General features: G+C 50.3%; 1 protein-coding gene across 4 annotated transcripts in view; it reads left to right on the forward strand.

Moving 5' to 3' along the window:
- Positions 1-14,154, forward strand: part of Axin2 (axin 2) — a 32,433-nt gene extending 18,279 nt beyond the window's left edge. For all 4 annotated transcript variants that reach the window (XM_029546487.1, XM_021211994.2, XM_029546485.1 and 1 more), the window contains exons 4-11: positions 3,073-3,175; positions 5,711-5,851; positions 6,009-6,511; positions 6,714-6,908; positions 7,242-7,472; positions 7,954-8,049; positions 9,308-9,475; positions 12,756-14,154. In XM_029546487.1, coding sequence (XP_029402347.1) covers positions 3,073-3,175; positions 5,711-5,851; positions 6,009-6,511; positions 6,714-6,908; positions 7,242-7,472; positions 7,954-8,049; positions 9,308-9,475; positions 12,756-12,882 — 1,564 coding nt within the window. In that variant the 3' untranslated portion in view covers positions 12,883-14,154. The remainder of the gene's footprint in view (positions 1-3,072; positions 3,176-5,710; positions 5,852-6,008; positions 6,512-6,713; positions 6,909-7,241; positions 7,473-7,953; positions 8,050-9,307; positions 9,476-12,755) is intronic.
- Positions 14,155-27,228: the final 13,074 nt, after the last annotated feature.

The following is a 27,228-nucleotide window of genomic DNA, read 5'->3' on the forward strand; positions in this document are numbered from 1 at the left end:
GTTAGGATCAAGAGGCTCATGGGAAAAGGGTACAGAGTGCCAGGTTTAAGAGGGAGGGGTCTGGAAGCAGCTGCACTCTGCTGCCCAAGTTCAAGGACGCCCAGAGGAGGGTACCTGGCTTCTCCAGCTTGCTTGCCTTTTTGTGGGGAGCCGTTCCTATCATCAGGATTGGCTGCGTCTGACTGTAGCTTGCTTCTGGTCTGGGTGTCCCCTACATAAACCCAAGATGGCTTTCCTCCCACCACGGAGTGGGTGGCGGTTGTTTTACTCACACTTTTATTTCCTCATCCCTTCTGTGGGGAGTTTGTGCGTCCCAGCGGACTTCAGATGTTACCTTATCTTACAGGCCAGGCTTTTGATGCTGGTTGTGATCAGAGGCACTTCAGAGTGGCTGCCAAATGTGGGCGCACGCGCGCGCTTACGCCTGCTATTTCAAAGCCACCAGAAGAAGTGACATTCAGGTTAGGCCCGGCACAGCGGAGTCAAAGGGCTAAGCTAATTGGCTCAGCTTAAATGGCAGCTAAGTGGAGTCTACACTTCAAAATCCGTGCGCCCCAGAAACAGCTGGGCCCGGCAGCAGGCTCCTTAGCCAAAGCCTTTGTAATTAAAGGAGACTGTAGAGGGACCAGAACTCTGGCGCTCTTCAGCCCAGGGTTAGGAGCAGCCAGGACACTGGTCATAAACTTCTGGAGCCTGAACAGAAGAGAGGAGAGGCCCCTTTTGGAATGAGGGGCTGTTTTGGAAGAAGATTCCCAGCTAGGGGGAATTAAAGACATATTTCCAGGAAGGCGCCTGTAAGCCTCTGGCTTCTCCAAGCTAAAATTCCGCCTTTGGGCTCTGGGCACAAGCCGCCTGTCCTGCCTGTCCTGTGGCTGGGTCCTTCGCCTTCTCTGGATGTCAGGAGAGGGTTAGGAAATCATTTACTCCTCCTCTGGTTGCTCTGGCTGTCACCTGCCTCCCACCTCTACTCCGTGCACAGACAGACAAACACACACACACACAGGCACACACACACACACACACACACACTTTTTTTTCTACATTATATGGAGAAAGCATACGAGATACAAAAGCGTTGACATTTATTTATATCTGAAAGGAAAGGAAGATGTATAAGGAAGGAATGCGGACAGATGAAGGGCAGAGTTGAGAGTCGTGGCTGGGGAAACTCTCCTCAGACTTACTATGTATACATGTGTGTGGGTGCGTGTGCCACAGTGCATGTATAGAGGTCAGGGTTCAACCTTCTTCCCAATCTTTATATGACTACCTACAGAGCTATCTCACTGGGCCCCCTTAAGACTCTTGAACTCTGATATAACTTGTTCCAAGGTAGGGGTATATGGGTAGTCACCTTCCACCATTAAGACCCCAGAGGAAGAGCTGGTCACAAGAGAGGTGTGGTCATTCATGCAGACCTGGGACATGAGAGCTTTGTGGGTGACACCCCCACCCCACCCCCACCCCGGGCATTCCCACAGCCAGTGTGTGCTAATGGTAGAAGAAGATGTCCCGTCTGTCCTTCCATAGTGTCACTTGGCTTCCTGGTCCCTGTGTTCAGCCCATCAGGGTATGTGGGTACTGGAGGCAGGCTGCTTAGTTATGGGTACCTGTTCTAGAGGTCAGCAGTGGCTGGCTTGGCTCGGGAGCCTGCGGTACCATTTCTGGTCACCTATAAAATGTGGTTCCTGTGAGAACAAAATCTGATGGCATGTCAGGTGTATCCAGTGACACCTGAACTTGATCCACAGAAGCTGGCAGCGCCAGGCTGTCTGGGTGCCATTCATATGCCGGTGAGGAACCCCAGGTCACTGCTGGCGTCTAGACAAGCTTTAGATGCACCATGTTGCTGGACTTAAAACCCGCATAACTCTCTTCATCTCCAAGGGCCTTGGAGAGTTAGGAACTTACCTCCTCTGGGGCCAGACATGCAACTTGAGTTCCTACCCCCCACTTCTGAACTTTCTTCTTCCCACCTTCCAGTGTGCCTTGATGTAGTTACCAATCCTGAGTTCTTTCAGCGCTGGAGTTAGTTAGTCCTACTGTTGACTTAGCAGGGTCTTCATCATCCCCTCAGGGACCCTGTTCTGTGGCCCAGGCCAGCTACCTTCCAGAAAACAGACAAGGCGCCACAGGTCAGCCATTCCTCCTGGCCACTGCTCAGACGCTTGAGTGGCGCCTCCTGCTGGCCAGACGAGGGTTCTTCCTGTGATGAACAAAACACCAGAGGAAAGGGAAGCAATCAGGTTTTAGTAATTATTTAGTATTTAGCCTAATTTTAGTATCATAGCCTCTGAGTGCAGAAGCTTGTGACCCCTGGGGTCTCCAGAGGGGACATCAGTGGGGAAAGTCACACCTTGGCAGTCAGGCTGCTAGTCTCAGACACATTTTTTATTTTGTTTTAAAATGGTATCAGTTCTTCATTCTTCCTTCTGCTTGCTAAGGATTCTGGTTGTTTTGTCTTGTTTTTGTTTTTGGATTTTTCGTGTGTGTGTGTGTGTGTGTGTGTGTGTGTGTGTGTGTTTTGTGAGTCAGGGTCTCACTAAAGAGTGGGTCTGGAACTCACAGAGATCCACCTGGGATTAAAGGCTTATGTCTCCACAAGTGGCCCGTGGTTTGTTTTTAAAATAGATTGAAAGACATGGGCCTAGGAAGCTCACCCACACTCTTATTAGGATACCAACTTCCTAAGAGGAGTGGAACCTTCTGTCCCTCCTGCCCGCTGCCCGCTTGCAGAGAGGGAAGGTATCCAGCTGAGGTCTGACATGTTGCAGACTCATGGGTGTTTGGGTGAGTTTGTTTGTAGTGCCTGGTAGTAGGGGCTTTGCTCTTAGATCTTTACGTCCCTGCATCTGGGAGAGACAAGTTGCCTCGGATGACAGCGGGCAGGGTTTGGAGTTTGGTCTTGGATGGGTCTTAACCTGCGTGACTGCACCTGGAGGTGCACGGGTCATCCCCAGGGAAGCGCGTGGCCTTTCCTTCCCATCAGCAGGATCTCGGGGAGGGTCGTGCAAGGGATGTCCGGTGCTGAGGTGCCTTGGGTGAGCCTGTGGACTTTGTCTTTCCCCTTAGAGATGGAATCCCTCCTTACCGCATGGGCAGTAAGAAACAGCTCCAGAGAGAGATGCACCGCAGTGTGAAGGCCAATGGCCAAGTGTCTCTACCTCATTTTCCGGTGAGTATAGACGGCAGGATACCAGGACAACGGGTAGTGAGGCCCTAAATTATTACAGGAGCTGAGAGGTGGGGGGCAATGCAGAAAGGAACAGAAAGGAATGGCCAGACTGAGGACACTAAATGGTTCTTTTGGATGTGGTAGTAACAGAGTGACGTTTGATAGTTCCTGAATCAAAGAATGGAAAATTCTGTGGGGGAAAACAAACAAACAAAATTTATCACTAGATGATGACATGGTAGGCTCATTGCATTCCTGCTAGACTGGAAGCCCCCCAAAGGCAGGGAGCCCCAAAAGAATCATCTTCACTCATTCATTCATTCATTCATTCATTCATTCATTCATTCATTCATGCCTGGTATATACATGAGCTCTTTGCCTGCATGTATGTGTTCCATGTGAGCGCAGTACTCATAGAGGCCAGAAGAGGGCGTCAGACCCCCTGGATCGGGAGCTACAGATGGTTGTGAGGCTGTCCTGTGGGTGCTGGGAATTGAGACTGGGTCCTCTGAAAGAGCAACCAATGCTCTTAACCTCTGACCCCTCTCCATGGCCCCTTGTCTGTTAGCTTCCGTATCCCGGGCCTGCTACAGTGCCCGTCATAGATAGGCGCTCACTTAAGCCTGAAGTGAATGAGGTTGGGAGAATCTGTGTGTTAATGTCCTTGTGCCCTGCTCACCCCAGAAAGAAAATAACCTCCCAGGACACTCTGCTTCTCCTGCACAGCCACCCACCGTCTGTCTGTTTCCTTGACCATTTTACTAACCTCGATGCCCCGAGAGGACAGCTATATAGTCCTTGCTGTCCCATGCTCCTGAGCTGGGCTCTCTCGAGTCTGTGTCTGATGAACGTGGATGGGCGGGGGGTCCAGAAGTGAGCCTCCCTGGAGAAACCTCCTCCCATGGCTAAGGGAGGGTAACAGGTTCCTCTGGGGACCTTCCCTCGTATGTAACACATCCCTGATGGCGGCCAGCACAGTTCGCGGGGCTCAGGAGCCCAGAGAGCCTTTCCCAGGTGGGGCTCTTTGTATGGTGGCCTGCTCCCCAGGGTGCAGAGAGGAGAGAAGAACATCCTATTGAGAGCAGGTGTCCTTGTAAGGCTGGCGTTCTTGGTCACGTCAGAGAATCCAGCCGGTTCGTGTGGTCGTGTTCTATTCAGAAAACTTAACACATCAGACTTCTAGTCCCAGGCCACCTGAGTAGCATTACAAGATGGTAGCTCTCCTTGGAAACTCCTGGCAGAGACAACAGCAGACTTACCTTGTCTAAAACTAGCATATTAGGATGGCTTTGGGGAGTGATTTTATGCCCCCCCCCCCATATACTATAGATGACAAAGATATTTGAGTGTGTGTGTGGGGGGGTATGTGTTCATCAAAATTCTATTCCCCAAGAATATAAATTGGCTGATCTTTGTCCCAGCTGTACTGATCAACTTTGGGGGATGTGTGGTTCCAGGAACCAGCCTCCCTAAGAACAGCCATCCATCCACACAGGGGCCTACCCCCCCCCCCCACTTGGTGCAGATAATGGCTGCAGTGCCCAGTGAGGCTGACTCTTGAGCCCAGGAGAGCAAGTTGGCCTTCTGCTCTTCCCCACCCCAAAAGAAAAGAGGCAAAGCAAGAGAGAGAGGGAGGGAGGAGGAGGAGGAAGAGGAGGAGGAGGAAAGAGGAACAAATGGAGAGGTGGGGAGGGGCAGAGTGGGGGGCGAGATGACAGAGAAAGGACAGAAAGCCGGGCAGTGGGGGTTCTCACCGCTTGCTTGCCCTGTCTTGGCAGGCTTTCTCGGCGCCTTTTTATATTCCGTACTTGGTTTGGAGATGTTCCGTTTTCCCCTTGATAGATCGGCTTCAGGCAGCCGAGCTCAGCAGTGTTCTGCTACTAGCCCGCAGCAGCTTTCTTCATTTTCTGTACAAAGAGAGGAGGAGGAGGGGAGGAGGGGAAAGAATGAGAGAGATGGAGCAGTGTTGAGACAACACTACCTCAAAGGTGCCCAGTGTGAGGCCAGGAAATAAATTACCACTTCTTCTCTGATCTGGGGCCGGCGACTCCCCCCCCCCCCCCGCCTCTCTTCCAATCTTATTTATTATTATTTTTTTTAATTTTCAACTCCCTTTCTGTTTAGACTCCACTTTTTATTCCTTGAGTTGGTTTCTCTCCCCTCCCCATCTCAGAGGGCTGCCTTTTTTTTTTTTTTTTTTTTGATGTTTGACAACAGTCTTTGAAGATTTTTACTTCAGAGTAGCTACTGATGGGCTGGTTGTACTACAGAGAGAACAAGCAGGGCCTCTCGGAGTGCGACCAACTGCTCCTGCCCAAGGCAAACGCTGGTGGGGACCATGGCTCTCCATGAGGCCACAGAGCCGGCGCATAAAAGTCTTGAGCAGTGCAGGCCTGCTTGTCACCCGCTCTCCACTCGAACACGGGGACCCGGCACACATCAACGGGCCCCGCAAGCTCCATCCAAGCTGGTATGGCCAGTGCCTGCCTGGCCTGCTAATGGCGCTTGGTTTCTGCCTTCTTCCCTCACCCTCAGAGAACCCACCGCCTGCCCAAGGAGATGACGCCTGTGGAACCTGCTGCCTTCGCCGCCGAGCTCATCTCCAGGCTGGAGAAGCTGAAATTGGAGCTGGAAAGCCGCCACAGTCTGGAGGAGCGGCTGCAGCAGATCCGGGAGGTAGGGTCAATTTGTGCATCCTCTCCACCCTGCGTGCGTGCGTGCGTGCACAAACGTGCATGCGTACATGCATGCGCCAACCCATGGGTGCATGAACCCACGGAGCGCGGAGCGGTTGCTTTCTTGTTCACCTCCCCTCTGGGTCTTCCCTTTTCAGGATGAAGAAAAGGAGGGGTCTGAGCAGGCCCTGAGCTCACGGGATGGAGCACCGGTTCAGCACCCCCTGGCCCTCCTACCCTCCAGCAGCTATGAAGAAGACCCACAAACCATTTTGGACGACCACCTATCCAGGGTCCTCAAGACCCCCGGCTGCCAGTCCCCCGGTGTGGGTCGCTACAGCCCACGGTCCCGCTCCCCCGACCACCACCACCACCACCACCATCAGCAGTGTCACACCCTTCTTCCGACCGGGGGCAAGCTGCCCCCCGTGGCTGCTTGCCCCCTCCTTGGAGGCAAGAGCTTCCTGACCAAACAGACGGCGAAGCACGTCCACCACCACTACATCCACCACCACGCCGTCCCCAAGACCAAGGAGGAGATGGAGGCAGAAGCCACACAGAGAGTCCGCTGCCTCTGCCCGGGAGGAACGGATTATTACTGCTACTCCAAATGCAAGAGCCACCCGAAGGCCCCAGAGCCGCTGCCTGGGGAGCAGTTTTGGTAAGTAACTAGACCCCGGAAGGTGGGTGGGGCTTTTCTTCCAGCCTGAGTCTCAAGCAGGTGTGAAGAGGGCCCACAGGGTCTGCTTTCGCTTCCCAGAGGGGCTCTGGAAGGGCTGTGCTAGGTGCCATGGGACTGCCCGATTCCAGGAGCCCTGGAGTTTTAATGAGATCTCTGGATCCGGTGCTCTCGTTCCCCACAGTGGCAGCAGAGGTGGTACCTTGCCAAAACGGAATGCGAGGGGCACAGAACCGGGTCTTGCGCTGCCGGCCAGGGAAGGAGGGATGTCCAGTGCAGCGGGGGGCCCCCAGCTTCCTGGGGAAGAAGGAGACCGGTCACAGGATGTCTGGCAGTGGATGTTGGAGAGTGAGCGGCAGAGCAAGTCCAAGCCCCATAGGTAAATACCATTCCCCAGGGCTCTGACACAGGCGGTGTGGGGAGGGCTATTTCTGCCGTCTGTGGAAAGCCACTGCCACTGCCCCTGCCATCTCAGTATTAGACACTGGGCTGAGGAGACCACAAAAATGTCATGTTTTGGCAGCGCCCCCTGTTCGTGTTATGGTAGAGTTATTGGTAGAGTTATTCTCTCTCTCTCTCTCTCTCTCTCTCTCTCTCTCTCTCTATGTGTGTGTGTGTGTGTGTGTGTGTAGAATAGACAAGTTTCTATTGAAGTCACATTTTCCAGGTTTTCTAACCCAGTTTTTCTCCTTCTCTTCCGGTCCTGTTCCAGTGCCCAAAGCATAAGAAAGAGCTACCCATTAGAGTCTGTCCGGGCTGCCCCAGGCGAACGAGTCAGCCGGCACCATCTGTTGGCGGCCAGCGGACACCCCCGCTCAGTGGCCCGGGCCCACCCATTTACCCAGGACCCTGCAGTGCTTCCCCTAACCCCACCCAACACCTTGGCACAGCTGGAGGAAGCCTGCCGCAGGCTGGCAGAGGTGTCGAAGCCCCAGAAGCAGCGGTGAGTGGCAGGGTGGGAGGAGCTCAGAAGGGGGCGGGGCTTGGAGATGGCGGGGAGGAAGGCTCGGGGTCTCTCAGACTCTCCCAGGGAGGAATTGCTTCTGGCTGAATAGGTCTCCTATTCAGCCTCTGGAAGTTGTTCTATTTGGTTCTGTTCATTCGTTAGAGTTCAGGCAGGGTCTTCCAGACAAGGTGTTCCTACAAGTAGGGTGATTCCATGATTCCATTGTAAATCCTAAGTGTCCACACTCCACATGAGGCATGTTAGTGAGCCAGTGTGTAGCCACTGCCGACACTAAGATGGCCCTTTGTGGGATGTTCCAGAATGTCCATGAACACAAGGGCTTGTTGGGTCTCTGCAGGGAGGGAGGTTGGCTTGGGTCTACATCTGTTTAGGAGGCCAGAGTGGTTTTTCCCTGTTCCCCAGTCGTCATAAGGATGAGAACTTATCTCCTAAATTCTTCACCCTCCTCTGCCCTCAGGTGCTGCGTGGCCAGTCAGCAGAGGGACAGGAACCACTCGGCCACTGGTCAGGCAGGAGTTTCACCCTCTGCCAACCCAAGCCTGGCGCCAGAAGAGTGAGTGTCTCGCTGGCATTACTGGGATCCTTAATTCTGGGTGGATTTATGGTTCAGGAACTGTCACCATCTGGAGCGATGTGTGTGTGGCACTCCATATCTGCACCGACCTTTGTGTCCATACTTAGTGTGCAAGGATGAGCAACGCTAAAGGCAAATGTTGCCGGCAGCGAGCGTCATGGGACATCAGATCCCAAGAATTCAGAATCGTGTCACAGGGTTTCTGGGGGGTCTCAGTCGTCAAAAGTTGGGCGCGAAGCCATTGTCAGAAGGGCAGAGGGCCTGAATCTGGACGCAGGAGTTACTTTGTAGGTTTTGGGAGCTAGCAAGGCTGGACAGGTGTTTGCGTCACCCCTTGAGCAGGGAAATGATTCTCTGCTTCCGATACCATGGATTCCTCTAGAAGTCTGCCTCCACGATCCGCATGGAGAAACGTAAAACCTTGTCCCGAACTGGGCTGTGATTCTTGTTGAGAATTTGCTCTTGGAGATGGGACTCTGAACCCTGTCCTGTCTACGGGATTTCAAATCTGCCTAGATAAAGTTTCTTAGCATCGTCACCCCGAGCCGTGACTCATGTTTGAGGACCTTGTTTTAGTTAGTGAACCTCAAGTCTACCAGCTCTCAACACCGGTGGCTTTTATAAAAGCCACTCACTCTAAAAACAGAGTAAATGCCACAGTTAAAGTGACAGGGGTGTGGGGCTATAATAGTTGGTAGAGTACTTGCCTGCCGTCTACCGTGCAGCAAGCCTTGGGCTTGCTCCCTGTCACCACAGAAATGGAGGTGGAGGCTGGGTGAGTGAACAGCTGTAATATCTAGCTCTCTGAGGTGCAGGGAGAGGGTCATCTCTGTCTGCACAGAAAGTTTGGGGCCAGGGATATGTGAGAAGAGACAGGCTGTCTACCTGTAATGTGGTTCTGTGGGAATGATGGCTAGGCCTCCAAGGGCGTGATGGGGGTAGGCCTCCAAGGGCATTTGAGCGCACACTGTCCATGGGGAACCCTGGTCATGGTGTTCTCTGGTCTTTACTGGTGGGCACTTGGCTGTGCTTTCGATGGAAGGCATTGGGGGATATAGTATCAGCTTACAACCAGAAGACAGCCACTGCTTCCCTCAGTGCTCTGCAGCTGTCTTTGGAGGTTGCTCCCTCAGTAACTCGAGGCCCCAGGCCTCCTTTGTAGACCTCATGCTGCGTAGGTGCCCATGTGTACCGGCTTGGCCAGGCTGAATCTGTGGCATCCCGATGTCTTTTTCAGTCACAAAGAGCCAAAGAAACTGGCAAGTGTCCACGCGCTCCAGGCCAGCGAGCTGGTTGTCACCTACTTTTTCTGTGGAGAAGAAATTCCATACCGGAGGATGCTGAAGGCTCAGAGCTTGACCCTGGGCCACTTCAAGGAGCAGCTCAGCAAAAAGGGAAATTACAGGTGAGGGTCCTGCGCGCCCCCTGCCTCGTCTGCTCTGCAGTTACTCAGAACTCAGAGGATCCAGTCCCACCCCCCCCCCCCCCCCGAGCACCTTGTTCTCTGCAGGCCTCGGATAGATTGGAGACATGCTGTTCGGAAGCTCCCTGAGTGGGCTGCTGGGTGGCTAGGGTCCATCCGTCCGTCTGTGTCTGTCTCCTTACCCCCCCACCCCCTGCTTTCTTCACCTCTAACAAGAACAGCCATGGGGGAAAGCTGACGAGAACGAGAGGGCGTGGTTCTCTGGAGATGAAGCCAGGTCTTCTCTTTCCAAGTGAACAGGACTGGGGACCAAAAAAAGACCCAGCCCTTCGTTTCCTTAACCATGAGAGCAGGGCTGGACTGTGTGGTAGGGGCTCTGCCGGAAATCGGAGAGCGGAGTTAGAGGCCATGCTGGAAGCTCAGAGAAGCCGAGACCAGGGCCAGCAAGTCACTGAAGTTACCCGTGGCAGCATTGTTTGTCAGTAACTAAGAAAGGGCTGGGCCTGTAGGCAGTCAGGAATATGGATAGGGCTGAGCAGTCCCCGTCTCCCCACCCCACCCACGCTGGTCCTGGGCCTCCCTGTCTCTACCTGCCACCTGGCCTCCGTGGCAGAGTGGAAGGACCCTTAAAAAAGACCCACATTGACCTTGTGAGGTCCTGGAGAACCCAGAGCTGAGGATGGAGGCCATCTCAGCCACGTTTGTCACCCTTCTTGCCAAGGCAGGGGATGGCTTTGTCACTTCTCTTAAGACTTGGCCCTGCCTGGAAATGGAGTGCGTGTTCTGCCCATCTGTCCTGGGCGCAGAGCACCAGGCGGGCCAGTGAGGTGAACAAGACGCTCAGGGCACCCTGAGGAGTTTTCCCACCCAGGAAGTGTCCTCTCCCGAATTGAGTGTCCCGGGCTCTATGTAGAGGCGCACCCCACACGTATCCCCAGAACCCAGGTGTGTGAGGAGAGAGTCTGAAGGACGCTCAGCCTCCAGGGTGGGCCCCGTGTGACTGCACCAGCCATTCTGTCGTGGAGTTCTTTTGGTGGCACCAACAGTGACCTTTCACAGGGAGAAAGACCAAGACCCTGCAGGCGACAGCTTTCTGGGGTGGCAGGTGTGTGTCTGGGCATAAGTCGTTTTCTGTTGAAGAGGCCACTCTGAAAGTTATCAAAGGGTCTGGGGAACAGGCCCGGCTGCCGCCTTTAATCTTGACAGAGACCCAGGTGAAGCTAATTACACGAGTATGCTCCTCCAGGGATTCATTTTGATCTTGGCTTTGACTCGGCCCAACTTTGAGGAGAACCGCAGGTGACCTTCAGGGGGCGAAACTGTCACAACCCACTATGTAGCGGCCTACAGGGAAGGGCTTCGTTCAGCCACTCTGGCCACATCTGGCTCTGATTTTTTTTTTTCCCCCTAAGGCACATTTAATAAGCCTGGCTTTGAAGCTCTGGCCTCCCCTTTAATGCACAAAGACTTGCACAAATGGTCCCCTCTCAAATTCTTTCCTGATTGGATCAGGCTGTGGGAAGGCCCTCCTTATCTCTGCAGTTGGGCTTGGTGTCCTCCTGGAGATGGGGGTCGGGCACGAGAGTTCTGTGTCTTCTCCCCACCCCCACATCAGGGCCTTGACCCCCCCCCTCCAGTGTACCCCCTCCCCCGACCCCACCCTAATGAAAAATACCACAGTGAGGCCGGGGCCGTGGAGTTGGGGCCTGAGCAGTGTTGAGTAATCTCACCGTGGCAGGAGTTCAGAAAGCAAACAGTCTCGCCAGACGCCGTCGGTGCCAGATGTCGGAAGGAGGCACAGTTTGCCACATGAAGGCTGGTGCTGTGGAAAGCCCAGTTCTCCAACAAAAGGAGGTGGAGGCAGTGTGTTTGAAGTGAAGTCCTGGGGGGCGGGGGTGGGGGCATCTCGGGAATGCAGCCTCTCTCCCCACTGGAAGAGGCTGCAGTTATGGAAAAGGTCAATACGTTTGCCCAGAGGTGCCATGAAAACCCAGCTTTAACCGCCACTGGTGTCGGCGCTAGGGACCTCGGTATCGGTGCCCCGTCCTTTTATTTGGGAAAGGGAGCCCCCTTGCTTTCCTGGCTCCCCCTTCTTCCCCACTTTCTCCCCCCTCGGGCTTCCCTAAGCATTTTGACCTCTTTCCTATGTAGTGCTGTCCCCCTTAAATGGCAGTAGAGGCCTTGGCTAGGCCCACGTCCCCTCTCAATTCAGTTCACCTGCTCTAAAAGGGACCGATGCAGCCTTCCACCGGGGAGGGTTCATTTTTTCTTGTCTCTAAGAGAAAGTGCAGAAATGAATCCTCAGCCCTAAACCTGGGACAGGATTTTATGTTTCAGTGGCTCCGTGGTCCCATGGGGTGGTGACCTTCTCCCCGGGGTGGCCCTGATATGCTGGAAGGGACAGTTCACAGGGAAAGCTTAATCCACTCAAGGGGGTTCTTCTCCCTCGCTAGGGACAAGTAAGGATGAGGCTTTGTTCTCTGTCCTCTGAAAGGCTTGGGGTAGGCCTGGCCCGGGGCGAGTGTGCAGGGTGAGGGTGTGAGAGGATGCTGTTGCCATGTGTACAGTCAGGTGGCCCTCCAAGGAGAGAAACACTGGAGAGGGAGAAAAGGAGTTCCCGTTAAAGGGGGGGGGGGGCGAGTGTTGGACCCTAGCAAGGTAGGGGGAGAGGGGGCAGGGACAGAAAGGGAGGGTTCCATGCCTGCTCCACACAGCGGGGTCCTGGAGCTGGCCCCACCCCGCCTGCCTCCTGTTGGGTTGGGCGAAAGACTATTAGCACTTGGAGCGAGTGGTCTCCGGCTGACCAGTCCAGAGCCAGCCAGCCTAACACTTCTACAGGCCGAGCAGAGTCCCAGGTCCCTGAAGGAGCCCCCTGCCCTGCCCTGCCTTGCCTTGCCATCAGGAATGAAGCCTGGGCCTTGCTCTTCCTGTTCCCCTCCCTCAGAAAGAGGGGGAAAGAGAGTGCTGGTGGGCAGGCGGGTGACAACAATTNTGAGAGAGAGAGAGAGAGAGAGAGAGAGAGAGAGAGAGAGAGAGAGAGAGAGAGAGAGAGAGAGAGAGAGAGAGAGAGAGAGAGGCGTGCACCAGCCAGCCTGCCCTTCCTTCCTTCCCCCCGCCCACCTGTGCATCTGCCTGGTCCATCTGGAGTGGACCATGGTCTGAGGGACTGAGGGACTGAGGGACTCCGGTAAGCACAGATGCCCAGTCTGTTTTCTCCATTGGCAAGAAGATGTCTCAACGAGCTTTCCTGTCTTCTCTTAAGGTATTACTTCAAGAAGGCGAGTGATGAATTTGCCTGCGGAGCAGTTTTTGAGGAGATCTGGGACGACGAGACGGTGCTCCCCATGTACGAAGGCAGGATCCTGGGCAAAGTGGAGAGGATCGACTGAGCCTTGGCCTCCTCGGCTTGCAACCTAGCCGAGCCCCTCGGTGTGCACCACGGAGCCGCCAAAGCCCAGAGACCTGTCTCAGGCCTACACAACAACCACGAAATATTTTGAAGGAAAATGAAACCGATTAAGAAGACAAAGCCTAGGGAGGACTGGCCCCTGGGCCTTAGGAGGGCGGGGTGGTTGATTTTCAGTATCCATGAGCCTGGGTACTGAGATGAGAAAAGCCTGAACTATTTATTCAAAACATGACCACTCTGGGCTATAGAAGATGCTGAGTGTGTTTGAGAGACTGACATACATAATAGATGACTTCCTAGGGTTCTGAAATTCATAGACTTAAGAGAAAACTGTGTATAGCTTGCCCGAACAGGAGTCCTTACTGATATTTATTGAACAGTCGATTCCCCTACCCGCCCTCCCTACCCCCAGCCCCCAGTTTATGCTGCTTTAAACTTGGAAGTGGGAGAGAGAAGTTTGGATTGCTGTCCATGCTTAGGAGCCAAGCCGGAAATGCATTAATCATTTCTTCCTTAACAGAGGAATCTGCTCTGCATGGCATTTCTCCAAGTGAAGACAGGCTTCTATTTTTTTTTTTTTTAAATGGTGCCCACCCCACCCATCGACACATGCAGAAATGGGTCACCCCCACCATGCTGCTCTGCTTGTCACAGACTTCCTGTGGGTTGGTTGTGACAGCATCTTCACCACTTTGGGGGACCATCCAGAGTGGGGGAGTGAAGTGAGGGTTCCTTGTTCTCCTTTAAAAATCAGTCTCTAAAACCACGGCTATCAGGAATCTACCCTCACCCACCTGACCCTGCAAGGACACGGGCACCCAGCAGCACCTCTCCTCCATTACCTTCCCCTTGGTGATCGCTCGGGTTTGTGTTAAGTTAATCTGTATGTCCTGTCTGCCAGCGTTCCCTGTACTATAGGCCTGTGTATAGTGTAGGGCAGAGCGTTAACCCACTGGCTAGTGCTTGACTTGGGAATCAGTACAGTACCTGTACAGGCACGGGGACCTGCTCCGTCCGTGCGCCGCCCTATATTGAGGGCTCCAGCTCTCCCTTGGTTTTTGAAAGGGGTTTATGTATAAATATATTTTATGCCTTTTTATTACAAGTCCTGTTACTCAATGACTTTTGTCATGGCAGTTTGTTCTACTTAGACTGTAAATTATGCATTATAAAGAGTTCATTTAAAGAAAACTACTTGGTACAATAATTATTGTAATTAAGAGATGTAGCCTTTATTAAAATTTTATATTTTTCAAAATGGCGGCCTCATCTTTGGAATCCCGCAGGGTGGGAGTGGGACCAGGGAACCCATTTTGTATAGGAATGTCTGGGCATGGCTTTCCCTTGCCTAAGCTTGGCTCTGAGGATCCTGGCCTGTATCGAGGCATGGTAAAGTTACACAGGTCCTGGCTGAGGTCATCGTCTTCCCATGGGGCAACTGTGTTGGAGACTTTGCCTCTATCCTTGCACATCTGACAGAGTGGTCCTCTCAGTCTTGGGTGAAAAGCCTCTGGAAGTGGGTTTGTAGTCAAGGGATGTCCATCCAAGGCCATCTACCCTCTCCGTCCTGGGGTCTGATGACCTCAGATCATCTAGGTCCTGGGCAGGTGAAGTGTTGACAACACATCTTAGGTCCTCAGCAGGAGGGAGATGAGAAGCGCAGCTTGCCATTTGGTGGAAGGTGTACATTACACAGAGCTAGCCTCTGCTGAATCAGGTGTCCCCCACATGCACAGCTCAGAAAGCCAGGCTGAGGTGTTGGACAGAGTCCACTTGAAGTCCTACAAGGTGAACTTTTAAGAGGTCTAACATTGGGCTGGGGTGTAGCTCACTGATAAAGCTCTGTTGGGCATGAATAGGTCCTGGTTCCATGTTCAGCACCAGATGGGGCATGGATCTCATGGAGCTTGGTCTTCTTGGCTTCCTGTTGCCTTTTCATCCCATTAGATTTAGCAGTGGGTCGCATTGGACTTTGGTCCTTCTTGAGAATTCCCACTGGGATGAATGGATGAAGATGGATGCTTGCCATGCAGGTATAGATTGGACAGGTGTGATGCGCCCAGTGGAGGGGTAAGGATCCTTCTGCATCTTTCTAAGAAGGTGAGGGAGGCTCTGTATTCCAGAGTCAGGGAAACCTGCTGTGCTCGGTAGGCATGGAGATTTATGGGTGGTTATTTCGAGTCATCTTCAAGCCTTTGGTTCAGCCATTGAAAAGAAGGAGGCAGGAAGAGCTTAAGACCCAGGTTTGAGTCCCAACACCACTGCCTTTTAGGTGAGTACTTTGCCTGGCTCCCAGTGCATGCAAGGAAGGTAGCTGAGGTTGGCCAGTCAGGTCTCTGCCTCTTTGTGCTTAAGTTTTATTTATTGTGGTAAGAACATTAACATTACACAGAACATTAAATTTTCAAGCGCACAAGGTTACTGAGCATATTAGTGACAGTATCATCCAATCAGAACTTTGGTGTGTGTTACTTACTAAACTTGGAGCTCTGTTGGCAACCAGCAAGTCCCAGCCATCCTCCTGCCTCCATCCCTCAGAGTGTTAGGGTTACAGGCACGTGTGCACATACTTGGCTTTGTACCTTGCTTCTCTGACTATTCATTTCATGTGTGTGAGGATGTATGTGCACCACATGCGTGCCCAGAGGTCAGAAGAGGGCATCAGACACCCTGGGACTGGAGTTGTGAACCACTATGTAGGTGCTGGGTACCAATCCTGGGTCCTTTGTAAGAGCAACAGATGCCCTTAGCCACTGAGCTGCTGTCTCTCCAGCTTCTCTAGGACTATTATAAACACTTTTAAGTGGAGTCACATAAACTATATTTATCCCGTCACTAAAATGCTTGGCATATGGTCCCTGGGACTTCCCCATGTCACACTGACATCTCATTTTCCATTGCTGAGCAGTATTCCATTGTATGCACACACCACGTTTTCTCTAGTTTGTCATGCAACAGTGGGCATTTAGGCTAATCCCACATCCTGGCTCTTGTAATTAGTGCAGTAAACACTGGTGTGCAGATAATTTACTGAGATCTCAATTTTAATACCTTTTGATAAATCTCTAGAGGTAAATATTACTTTTTTCTTGTCTTGTTTTCCAAAGTGGTTCCACAATTTATTTTTCTGTGGAAAGTATACTGAACTTCCAAATTCCCTGTGTGCTCACCAACAGTTGCCCTTTTAATTTTATGTGTATGTGTGTGTGCGTGCACGCATGTCTATATATGTGTGATACACATGTGTGTGTGTCATATGTACCATAATGAGTGAGGGACAGTGTGTGTGTGTGTGTGTGTGTGTGTGTGTGTGTGTGTGTGTGTGTGTGGTGCCACGATGAGGGAGAGGGCAACTTCTGGAAGTCAAGTATCCTCTTTCAGCTGTTATGAGGAGGCAGGGTCTCCCTTGTCGCTTCCGTGTGGCCCACTTCAGGCTGACTGGCCTTCAAGCTTCCAGACAACTCTTTTGTGGCCATCTCCCATCCCTCCTTAAGAGAGCTACCACTACAGAGGCAGTGCACTGCACCCAGCCTTGTTGTCACCTTGTTTGTTTATTGAGACAGGGCCTCACTGTATAGCCTCGGCCGTCCTGGAACTCACCAGGTAGACCAGGCTGGCTTTGAACTCACAGAGGTACACCTGCATCTGTCTCCCCAGTGCTAAGATTAACTGTATGTGCCATTACACCTGGTACACCCAGCTTTTTAGTGCAAGTTCTGGGGACCAAATCCAGGTCATCGTGCTTACCCACTGAGCATCTCAAGAGCTCTTTCTGTTTTCTTAGCAACTACTCAACATGCAGGAGAAAAGAGCCACATTTGTATTTCCCTGAAGGTTGGTGGTATCAATCTATCCTATACCTATTGACTGCTTTTTCATCTTTGGAGAAATCTCTTTAAGTCTTTAGAACAATTTTATTTTAAAATTTATATACACGTGTGTGTGTGTGTTTTGCCTGCGTGTATGTATGTGTACCATGTATGTACCTTTGCTGGTGGAAGAAGGCATTGCATGCCCTGGAATTACACACAGTTATGAACCACCATGTTCTGGGGGAGCTTCAGGGAGGGGGCTCCCAGGTCAGTTCCAGCTGGACTCCTCCAAGGCTTATGTTCAGAGTGTGTGGTCTCTTCAGCAATGGTTACATCTTCACGTGATGGGAGGTAGCCAAGGGCAATGGCAGTAGCCGGTATTGGTTTTGGGGGGACCCTTAGACCATCCCACCCCAACCAATTGCTCAAAGGGAGGCTTACCATGACTGCCATTGGAGGATCTGGTTGTCTGTAGCTCTTGTGGGAAGTTTCATCACTCCATTGTGCAACTCTGTTCATACTGTGCATGTGAGTATTTATAGACACATGCATTGTTAAGAGTAAGCATATAAAAGGGTGTTTCCTTATAGCTTCCATGAACATCCATAATGTTATCCCTCCCCAAAATTCCATCAGAAGACTTCTAGAAATAACCACGTTTTTAGCTACATTGCAAGAGACAAAACTTTAAAGCAAACAAGCAAGCATTTCTGAGTACCTATGACAAGCAGGCTGAGGGAGAGGTCATGGGAGCACTCTCATTCACAATAGCCTAGTATATATCATATATAATAAATATTATCCTATTATAAATATAATATCACATATAAATTATATTAGATTATATTAATCACATTTATGTTATTTATTACACAATAATGATACTATTAATTATATAAGATATGCTGTTATATATTATATAATATAAATATTATATATGTGTATATATATGAATAAACCTAACTGAGAAGGCAAAAGAGCTCTACAATGAAAGTTTAAACCTTTGAAGAAAGAGACTGAGGAGTCTTGTAAGTGGAAAGACCTCCCACTAATTGGTAAAACTAATACTGTAAAAATGACCATCCTACCAAAAGCAATTTACAGACTTAATGCAATCCCAAATCAAAATCCTTCTGACATTCTTCACAGAAGTAGAAAAAGCATCCTAAAGTTCATATGGAAGTGCAAAAGACCTCAGACAGCCAAAACAACTCTGAGCAACAAGCACAGTCCCGGAGAGATTACCACACCAGATTTTAAGCTATATCCCTGAGCTACAGTAACTAAAACAGCATGGTGCTTGTACGAAAACAGACATATCGCTCAATGGGAGAAAACAGAGGCATCACAAATGCATGATAATACGGCCCTCAGATCGTTGACAAAAACCGCACAATGGAGGACAGACAGTGTCCCCAACAATTGGTGCAGGGAAGACTGGGTGTACATGTGTAGAAGGATGAAATTAGACCCAGATCTATCATCTTGTCCAAAACCCTAACTTCAAGGGCCTCATTCTGAAACCAGAGACAAGGAGAGTACTAGAAGAAACATGCGCAGCACGCCCACGTGCTTCAGGCAGAAGGTGACTTTCTGAACAGGACTCAATTTATTTAGGAATTCAGGCTAACAGTTGACAGACGGGTTGCACAAAACTAAGAAGCTTTTGTACAGCCCAGAATGCCATCAGTTGAATGAAGAGGAAGCCCACAGAATGGGGGAGAATTTTTTTCCAGCTATGTATCCAATAGATGCTTAATATCCAGAATAAGCAAAGACCTAATCTAAATAAATAAATAAGATTAAGGAAAAGAAGGGACTCGACTTGAAGAATGGGCGACAGATCTGAACAGAGAAGTCCCAAAGAAGCAGCAAACGTGGCTGGTCCCAAAGAAGCAGCAAACGTGGCTGAGTACCATTGTAATCGTGCCGAAGTCTTTAGCGATTAGGGAAAGGCCAATCAGAAGAACTGAGTTTTTATCTTACCGGACAAGAGCTGGAAGGGATGGAGCAACAGTGGCTATCTCTCTCACTGCTGGGGCTGCAAACCTGCGTGGCCAGTTTGAAACTCAGTGTGGAGAAGGCTTGAAAAGTTAAAGCAGACCTGCCCGCCCTGTGACTCAGCTATACCATTCCTTGTCATATGTCTGAAGGATGGCACGGGCTTAGCCACACCCATTGATGCCCCATTCATAATAACTAGGAAATGAAAACCATCTAAATGTCCTTTAACCCATGAATGAATCATACAGATGTGGTGTATAGACGCTATAGAATAGAGATAGAATATAGAAAACTTTACAGATGAACAGATGCAACTAGAAGGATTATACTGAGTGAGCTGACCCAGACACTGAAAGACAAACTCGACAAGTCCTCTCCTGTTTGTAGACCCTGGTTCTGAACCGTTACCTATAATTATATGATCTGTAGTAACCATAAAAATCTAAGAAAATAGGAATGGACCATGAGGGGCAGAGAGAAGGAGATGGACTGTCTGTGTGTGTGTGTGTGTGTGTGTGTGTGTGTGTGTGTGTGTGTGTGTGTGTGTGTGTGTGTGTGTGTGTGTGTGTGTGTGTGTGTGTGTGTGTGTTTGCGCGCACAGCAGGACATGGATGCTATGAAGTTAGAGGGAGGAGGACCAGACAGAGTGTCCTTAATCCCCACCTTGCACATTTTAATGTGTAACTCTATTGTAATTAGTTAATTGCTTACTAATGCAGGAAGTAAGTTTCACTAGTGTACACATAACACCTAGCACAGCACAGCGCTTACCACCTCACAGGCACTCGGTCAGTTAACACTGATGAAGTAGAAGCGAAGCAAATTGTTTATGGTCATAGCACCTTGGCACCGTCCCTTTGGATTAAACACATACCATATGTTCGTATTGTTTTGTGACTTGGTGTTTTCACTCAATCAAGTTGTTGGGCATGTTTCCATAGTAACCTAACTGGATCGCCCACAGGAAGAATTAAATGTATTTATTTAATCATTTCTGATGGGACATTAATGTAGTCTCTAGTTTTTGTGACTCTGAGTATAACTAAATTGTGAAGGCTAGATCTTCACTCACGGCTGCGTGGTCTCTTGACTGCTGGCATGAAGGTTTCCCATGTAGAATTGTCAAACTGAAGGTCTTTTGAGGACTTTGGCCACATCCTGCCAGGCTGTCGGTGGTGATGACTTTTTGGATCGCCTGTCTTGCACAGAGTTGACCCTTGTCCTGGATTTTGCCGTTGGTTGGAGTCTCCAGCCTGATATTCGGGGCTTTGCAGTCTGGGCCAAGCTCCTCTCTGTGGTTATAGCCTGACATTGACTTTCTATCCAAGGACCGACCCTCTCATACCCTTAAGATGTTGTCAGTCAACAATGACTTGTATTGAAATATTTACTTTATGTGTAAGTGTGTACGTGCAGGAGCCCTGGGAAATGAAAGACAGAGTCAGACGCTCTTAGAGCTGAGGTTCCAGGTGTTTGTGAGCCTCCATGTGGGCACTGGGAACTAAACCCAGGTCCTCTGTAAGAGCAGCCAGTGCTCAGAGCCACTGTGCCATCTCTTCATCCCATACAAGTCTTAAAATCTTCTATAGGAACACAAGCCATTGAACTCCAGCCTACATCCGTCCTGATGGTCCATCTAGACTCTATAAAGACTTTACTTCCAAACAAGGTGGATTTCTTAGGAGGGAGTTAAATCCCATGGAATCTTTTTGGTAGACAGTTTCAAGGGTGGCAAGAAGCCACCGTGTTGTCTGTCCCCTTGTTATCTTGTTCTCAGAGAGGGGGAAACAGTATATATATATATATATATATATATATATATATATATATATATATATATATATATATATATTCTAGCATGATCCCGAATACCAAATGCCAATCATTGACGATAGCACTCACCAGGCTGAGGCAGAGGATTGCTGTGAGTTCAGGGTCAGTATGGGATACTGAGTCAATTCTGAGATACCCATGCCTCGCACACAACATCACTCCTAGGAGAAAGACTCTCCTCTTACCCATCCTTCCTGTCCATCCATCCGCCTCACTTCCCAATACCCATCAGAGCCCATGAAAGTAGCTTTCTTGGGCTTCTCCATCCTGAGCAGATTTCCTTTCTAGCCAGGCAAGGTCAAAGTATAAAATGGTAGACTTGGACCCTTCCATTTAGTGTCCATGAAGGCTGAACATGACAGAAATAAGGGGGCATGATCGTCCCTCCACAAACCATCTCTGTGACTAGGATAGACCATTCTGGAATAGTTCCCTTGAAGAAGCACGGGATCCCATATTTCTGTCTCTGAAGACATCTAGAGAGAACATTTGAAGCGGAGGGTCTCCGTTGTCACCTAGAACTTTCCTGGCCCAGAGTTACATCTTCTCAGGCTGAGCTGTCTCTTCCTTAAGGGATTCTGAATGTGGCCCAGGCCTGGAAGTATGAACCTATCCTGTTTTACTGAGGGAAGGGATCCACTGCCTGGCACCCCCAAGGTGCCTTTGTGTCAGGAGGAGGGGATTTCTATTGGAATCTTTGTCTGTCGATAGCTTCTCAAGTCTCTGCCCCCTCCAGACAGGCAATGGGTGTGTGGCACTGTTTCTACCAATGTCAAATCTTTTGTGGAAGTCCCTCGTGGAAATGTTTTGTGAATCCTTGCTGAACACTTGGCCAACCGTAGACAGTGAGAAGTAATTAGTCTTCCTGTCAACTTGGTTTGTCAACATGAAAGGTTGGGGGGGGCGGGGTTGGACGATGCTGGCGCAGCCTCCAGATGACACCCATTTCTTGGCACAGCTGAGATGGCCACAGGCCTTTGTTGTTCATTCATCCAGCCTGAAAATGCCCCGAGGTGAGGGAAGGGGAGGGGGCTGGGCTGGGGGAGAGCCACAGCTGCCATGCATCTGAGCCCTGCTTCTGAGCCCAGGCCAGACCCAGTGGGATGCAAAGCTGTAGCTTCCAGACCCAGCCTCTGCCTCACCCGACCTTCCTGTAGTGGCAGGGCTGCATCAGCCACCTGCTTCCAGCCAGCCCAGAGGCAATTGTCTGAACTGAGGGACAGCCGGTCAGGTGTTCCCCAGCAAAAAACACCCCTAAAAGTGAGACAGCAAAATAAATGGACAATCAGGTTGTATTAGAAAGTTTGTTTTAGTGTGTTTTTACACAGGTCATTTGGGGATTTTGATCTGGTAGTTTTATTTTTCTTTAACTTCTCCAAATAAGTGGTCATGGTAGAGAACTTGAAAAGCACACAGAATTAATTTCTTTAAAGGCCAAAGAAATGATCTTATTACTCAAAGACACCAAATGGTAACACCAGTCACATTTCCTCCCGGTGTGTGGCTTAATCGATTGCTCAGACAAGGCATCGAAGCTGCTCACCAGTTTCCAAGATGACTCCGCCTCATGTAGATTCTGCTTAGAATAGGTGAGCATTGTGGTACTGCAGTGTTCGTTGTGATCCCATCACCAGTGAACTCCAGAGCTGGGACAAAGCACTGAGCCTCATGCAACTTGTTAAGTTCCCAACCATCCTTTTGGCCATCTCTGGGCACAGTCTCTATCGCAGTCCAGACCTGCCTGGATTCCTCCCTCCTCTCAGAGGCAGAAAGCCAACTCAGGCCACAGTGAGCTCTAGGTTCTGTAGAGGCTGTGTACCAACCCCTGGGAGAGGAGGGAATTGGCTTGGCGTCCTGTCTTCCTTGCCCAGCCCACTCTAGCTGGGATGCCCCACCCACTTGACACCTTTTGGCTCACCTGCGACTTTGCTGATGTTCTAGTTTCCTTTGTGTTGCTGTGACAAACACCCTGGCCAGAGCAACTTGGTCGAAAGGGTCAATCCTTGAGGGAAGTAGGGTAGGAGCTCAAGGAGAAACTTAAGGTAAAGTCAGAGGAGGAATAGTGTTTGCTGGCTCAGTCCTAGGCTTATGTTCCGCCAGCTCACTTGAACATCCCAGGACCACCTGCCCAGAGAATGGTGTCTCTCCTCCATAACATAGGTTGGGCCCTTCCATTCAAGACAATCCCCCACAGACATGCCCACTGGCCAATCTGATTCCTTCCCAGGTGACTCTAGGCTGTGTCAGAGTTGACACACTTAATACTAACTAGCGTTCTGCTAAGCCATGCTTCCGCTGTGTGTAAGACTGGACAAGATGTTGTTCCCAGTTTATATCCACCCCATCACCAGCAGTAGGGCTAGTCTTCCCAGTCTCCTTCTGAGAGACTCTATGCATGACACCACAGTCACACGGTGCTTTAGAACGCCAACATGCATGCTTTCATTTTGGGATAAGAGCACCTGTGTTTTTTATTCAGGGGACATGTCTCAGCTACAAAGATGTGCGCATGATCAGTTAGTGTAGTCTATCGTTTTTTGTTTGCCGTGATTGGCTGTGATGGACATGTGACTAGAAGCTGTTCCAATGAGACTCAGACCTGGGACTTTTGTAGGAATTCCAAGAATGAAGTTGTGTAAGTTTATTATATTTCTTCATCTATGCGTGTGGAGGTAGGAGCATGCCTGTGGGTGGCTGTGCCCTGTGGTGATCGGAGGACAATCTTTAGAACTATTTTCCCTCATTCTGCGATGTGAGTCTCAGGGATCAGATTTGAGTCCTCAGGCTTGGCAGCAAATGTCTTTTCCATGAGCCAGCTCCTGCTCTTCTTGTTTGAGACAGATTCTTACTCTGTAGCCCAGGCTGGCCTCAAATTCACTGCAATCCTCCAGCCTCAGCCTCCCAAATGCTGGTTTATAGCACCTGGTTCCTGAAGTGACCTTTTTCTCCTGGGGTTCCCAACGGGTAGAAGAGTCCGGAGTTCCCTGGGTGTGATGCGAAGAACAGGCCCCTGAGGTTGACAGGAGCAGTGGCCCATGAGAGGGTAGATGGGGCTGAGGGAAAAAAAAAAACGACCCTTTCTTTCCTGATACATTCGAATCCTTGGTTTCAACTGTTCTGAAAGACAATAAAGCTTATTATAAGACAATAAAGCTTATTATAAGACAATAAAGCTTATTATAAGCCAATTTGGTGTGTGTTTAGTTGTTTGTCTTGGTCACTGTCCTATTACTAAAGAAACAGTTAATTGTAGCTTACTTAAGGTGTCATAGGTTTAGTCCATTAGCATCGTGGCAGGGGCAGGCACAGACAGACATGGTGCTAGAGAAGGAGCTGAGAGTTCTACCTACAGATCCACAGGCAGCAGGAAGAGAGAGAGAGAGACACTGGACCTGCCATGGGCTTTTGAAACCTCAAAGCCCACCCCCCAGTGACACACTTCCTCCCAACAAGGCTACACCCATTGCAACAAGGCCACACCTCCTAATCCTTCTCAAGTAGTGCCATCTCCTGATGACTAAGCGTTTAGATATATGAGCCTAGACGGGCCATTCCTGTTCAAACCACCACATCATTTTGTCATGCCCAGCCCAAAGAATTCTGTCAGTATGGCACCAGTCCTGAGGTGGGATCTGTTCTCAAGGCCACTTTGGTTGTTTCAGAGTCCTTGTCCCTAGGTGTTCGGTATGCTTACTGGCTGGTCTGAAAGTGGAGAGGCGACTTAAGAGGGGGAACCAGCCTCTTTGAAAAGCCAGATGGGAATGATAAAGGGTTAGACACCTCAAGTTTGAGTCACAGAGGGTACCCCCATGCTCGTCACTCAGAGGTGGATAACAAAAGCCTAGGACGGATCATAGACTTTATTTAAAGAATCCAGGGAGTCATGGTTACTGTACCCAGGTCAGCATCAACCTCATTTGAGAGATAGTGTGTGCCTGAATACTAGAGGGGAAGACAGATGATAAAGATACAGTCCCTGACTAGTGGGGGGTCCTGAACGAGTGGGCAAAGCTATGTGACCGGAGCCTGTTGGAGACTCTAAAGCCTGTGCCTATCTGGGTCCCCAGGGGAAGGGACTTTAGAGACATGAAGCATTGTGGGAATGATCAGGAGAAAACACCCTGGACAAAGTTAAGAGAACAGGAAAGACTGGAGCTATAATTCCTGGGCTCTTCCGGGGCTCTCTGCCATGGAAAGGTTCCTCACCGTTGTTCTTGGGATGCTGGGTCCTGGAGTCCTAGAAAGCTGGGCAGAGGGAGAGATGAGAAACCTGTGGCTGCCAGTTATCCCCTTCAGTTCTCCCCTCTACCCCACTCCTGGTTCTTTCTCTTCCTTCCCCACATTTCTGCTCTCCCCTCCCCCACCCCTCCTCCAGCCATTCTCCCTACTCTTTCCTCTTTCCTTTCTCCCACTTCCCCCTTCCTCCTCCATTTTTCTTTCTGCCCTTGTCTTCTGCCTTGCTAGGGGTGGGTGCATAGGGAGACCGGCCTAGCCCTGGCCTCTGCCCTCTAGTTTGTTTTGGCCAAGGGGTGACTGGGCCACACAACTCACTTCACCTCAGGGCCCCAGAGGGAACCTCACTGTGGAGAAGCCTCCACGCTGCCCAAGGACCCTGAGACCCGAGAGAACTCCAGTGCGGGTCCAGCTGATTTTCCTGTTATTATTTTTCTCCCTTGGGGGCCACAAGCAAAGACTTCTGGGCTTGGAGCCTTGCTTCCCACTCCCCTGGCGACCCAGCGCTCCCGTCCAACCTGGAGTGATTAATTACCAAGGAAAAGAATGATTTTTTTTTTTTCCCTGAGAATCCATTTAATTATTTGATTGCACAGTAACCAGAGAGTGTGAGAGGCCCTGTAGCCAGAAGGGACTTCAAAGCAATACCTTGATGTTGCTGAGTGGGGCATTAATGGGTTCTGAAGGCAGGAGGCTGCTAAAAAGCCGGGAAGTATTCAAAGCCTAGTATCCTGCCAGCAATCGCGAAAAATGCATAAACACAGGAATGCTGTGCCGGAGAGGGAAGGAGAGTTCAAAGGGACTGCGAGAGTTTTCATGTAAAGTTTAGAGTTTAAGGCGTGACTGTTGGCTACGGAGACTCAGCGTTTGAACTCTTGTTTATTAAAAACAGTTTCCCAGCCATTCAGCAGCTTCCCAGAGACAGCGAGCAGAGCAGAGCCTTTCAGTGGGGAAGGTTTAAAGGCAGCATTGATTTCTACCTGGGGTTTGCCCCTCCTGTTCTTTTGTGTCTTCTTCTTTCTTTCTTTTTCTTTTTTTTTTCCCCACTTTTCCTTTTTCTGTTTTGGATCAAGTTTTTAGAAATCCCACTAGCAGAGGGAGGCAGCAGAGGAAGAGAGAGAGGGAGGGAGGGAGAGAGAGAGAGAGAGAGAGAGAGAGAGAGAGAGAGAGAGAGAGAGAGAGAACAGGTCTCTCTGACCATCTTTTCTGGGGTGCTCGGGCTGTGCTAATGGAGATCCTCCCTCCCCTTCTCCCCCCCCCCTCAGTCCCATAGGAGTTCTAGGGGCCCAGAGGTTCTTTGAAGGGCCAGAGCCTGGCATTGTCTGGATCCCAGCCTTGCTCAGGCTGGCCCAGCGGGGCTGCTGGCTGTGGGCCTCTGGAGTTGTCTGTTCTTCCTTGCTTCCTAGGGGTCGAGGAGAAGGCCTGTTATTATTTTTTTGTGGGCTCAGGATGTCCCATTCACCTCCCCAGGTGTATTTTCCTAGCTCAAGGTCATGGGGCAGCCCTTTGTGGTGATCCATCTCTCTCTCTCTCTCTCTCTCTCTCTCTCTCTCTCTCTCTCTCTCTCTCTCTCTCTCTCTCTTCAGGTTCTCCCTCTTTCCCAGACTAGTTTTGAACTACTCTCTAACCCAGGCTGGAATCCTCTTGTGTTAAGAACAAGCACTAGTTCCCAGGAGCTAGGACTATAGACACACACCATCACACTCAATTGAACACTGCCTTGATGAGGAAAAAAAAAAAGAGAGAAAGAAAAGGAAAAATAAAAGGGGAGAAAAAAAAATCACATTTTAAAAGATGAGTTAAATTATTCTGCGAGATCCCTTTAGGCTCTAGAAAGCTCTATGGCTCCCATCTCTAAAGCTCCCATTTTGCTGGTCTTGATTGAGCCACCCTTGGCACAGCTATAGTCTCAGTCTCATGGTAGGAAGTACAGTTTGCCCCATGAGTTAAGCTAGCCCCCAGAAAACAGGAGATGGCCCAGAGTAGAGCCAGAACCCACAGTGAGCCCTGAGTTCTTGCCTTGGTCCCTTAAAAATAAAGTCAGAGAATACGCTGCAATAAGCCACACTGGGGAGTCCAGTTGACCCTTGCTGGGGCTTCCAGACACTGAGTGTGTCAGACAGAAGCTGTGCCAGGCTGACTTTATATTAGGCCTTCCCTCCTTCCTTCGAGAACATGGCTAAGATCAAATCCACTTCTCTCCTACTGGATTTCACTGACAGCAAAGAACAGGTTTGTCTGTCTGGGTGACCGTGTCGGATTCCCTGGAGTTACAGAAGTTCAAGGTTATCCTTAGCTACATTGCAAGTTCGGGCCAGCCTGGACTACATGAGACCTTGCTGAGGAGTCGGGGGGGGGGGAAGGGGGGCAGAAGGGGTATATGCAAAAAACAGGGCTGAGAGATGGCTCAGCAGTTAAGAGCACTGGCTGCTCTTCTCAAAGAC

The sequence above is a fragment of the Mus pahari genome, chromosome 14 (assembly GCF_900095145.1).
Source record: "Mus pahari chromosome 14, PAHARI_EIJ_v1.1, whole genome shotgun sequence".
Classification (NCBI taxonomy): domain Eukaryota; kingdom Metazoa; phylum Chordata; class Mammalia; order Rodentia; family Muridae; genus Mus; species Mus pahari.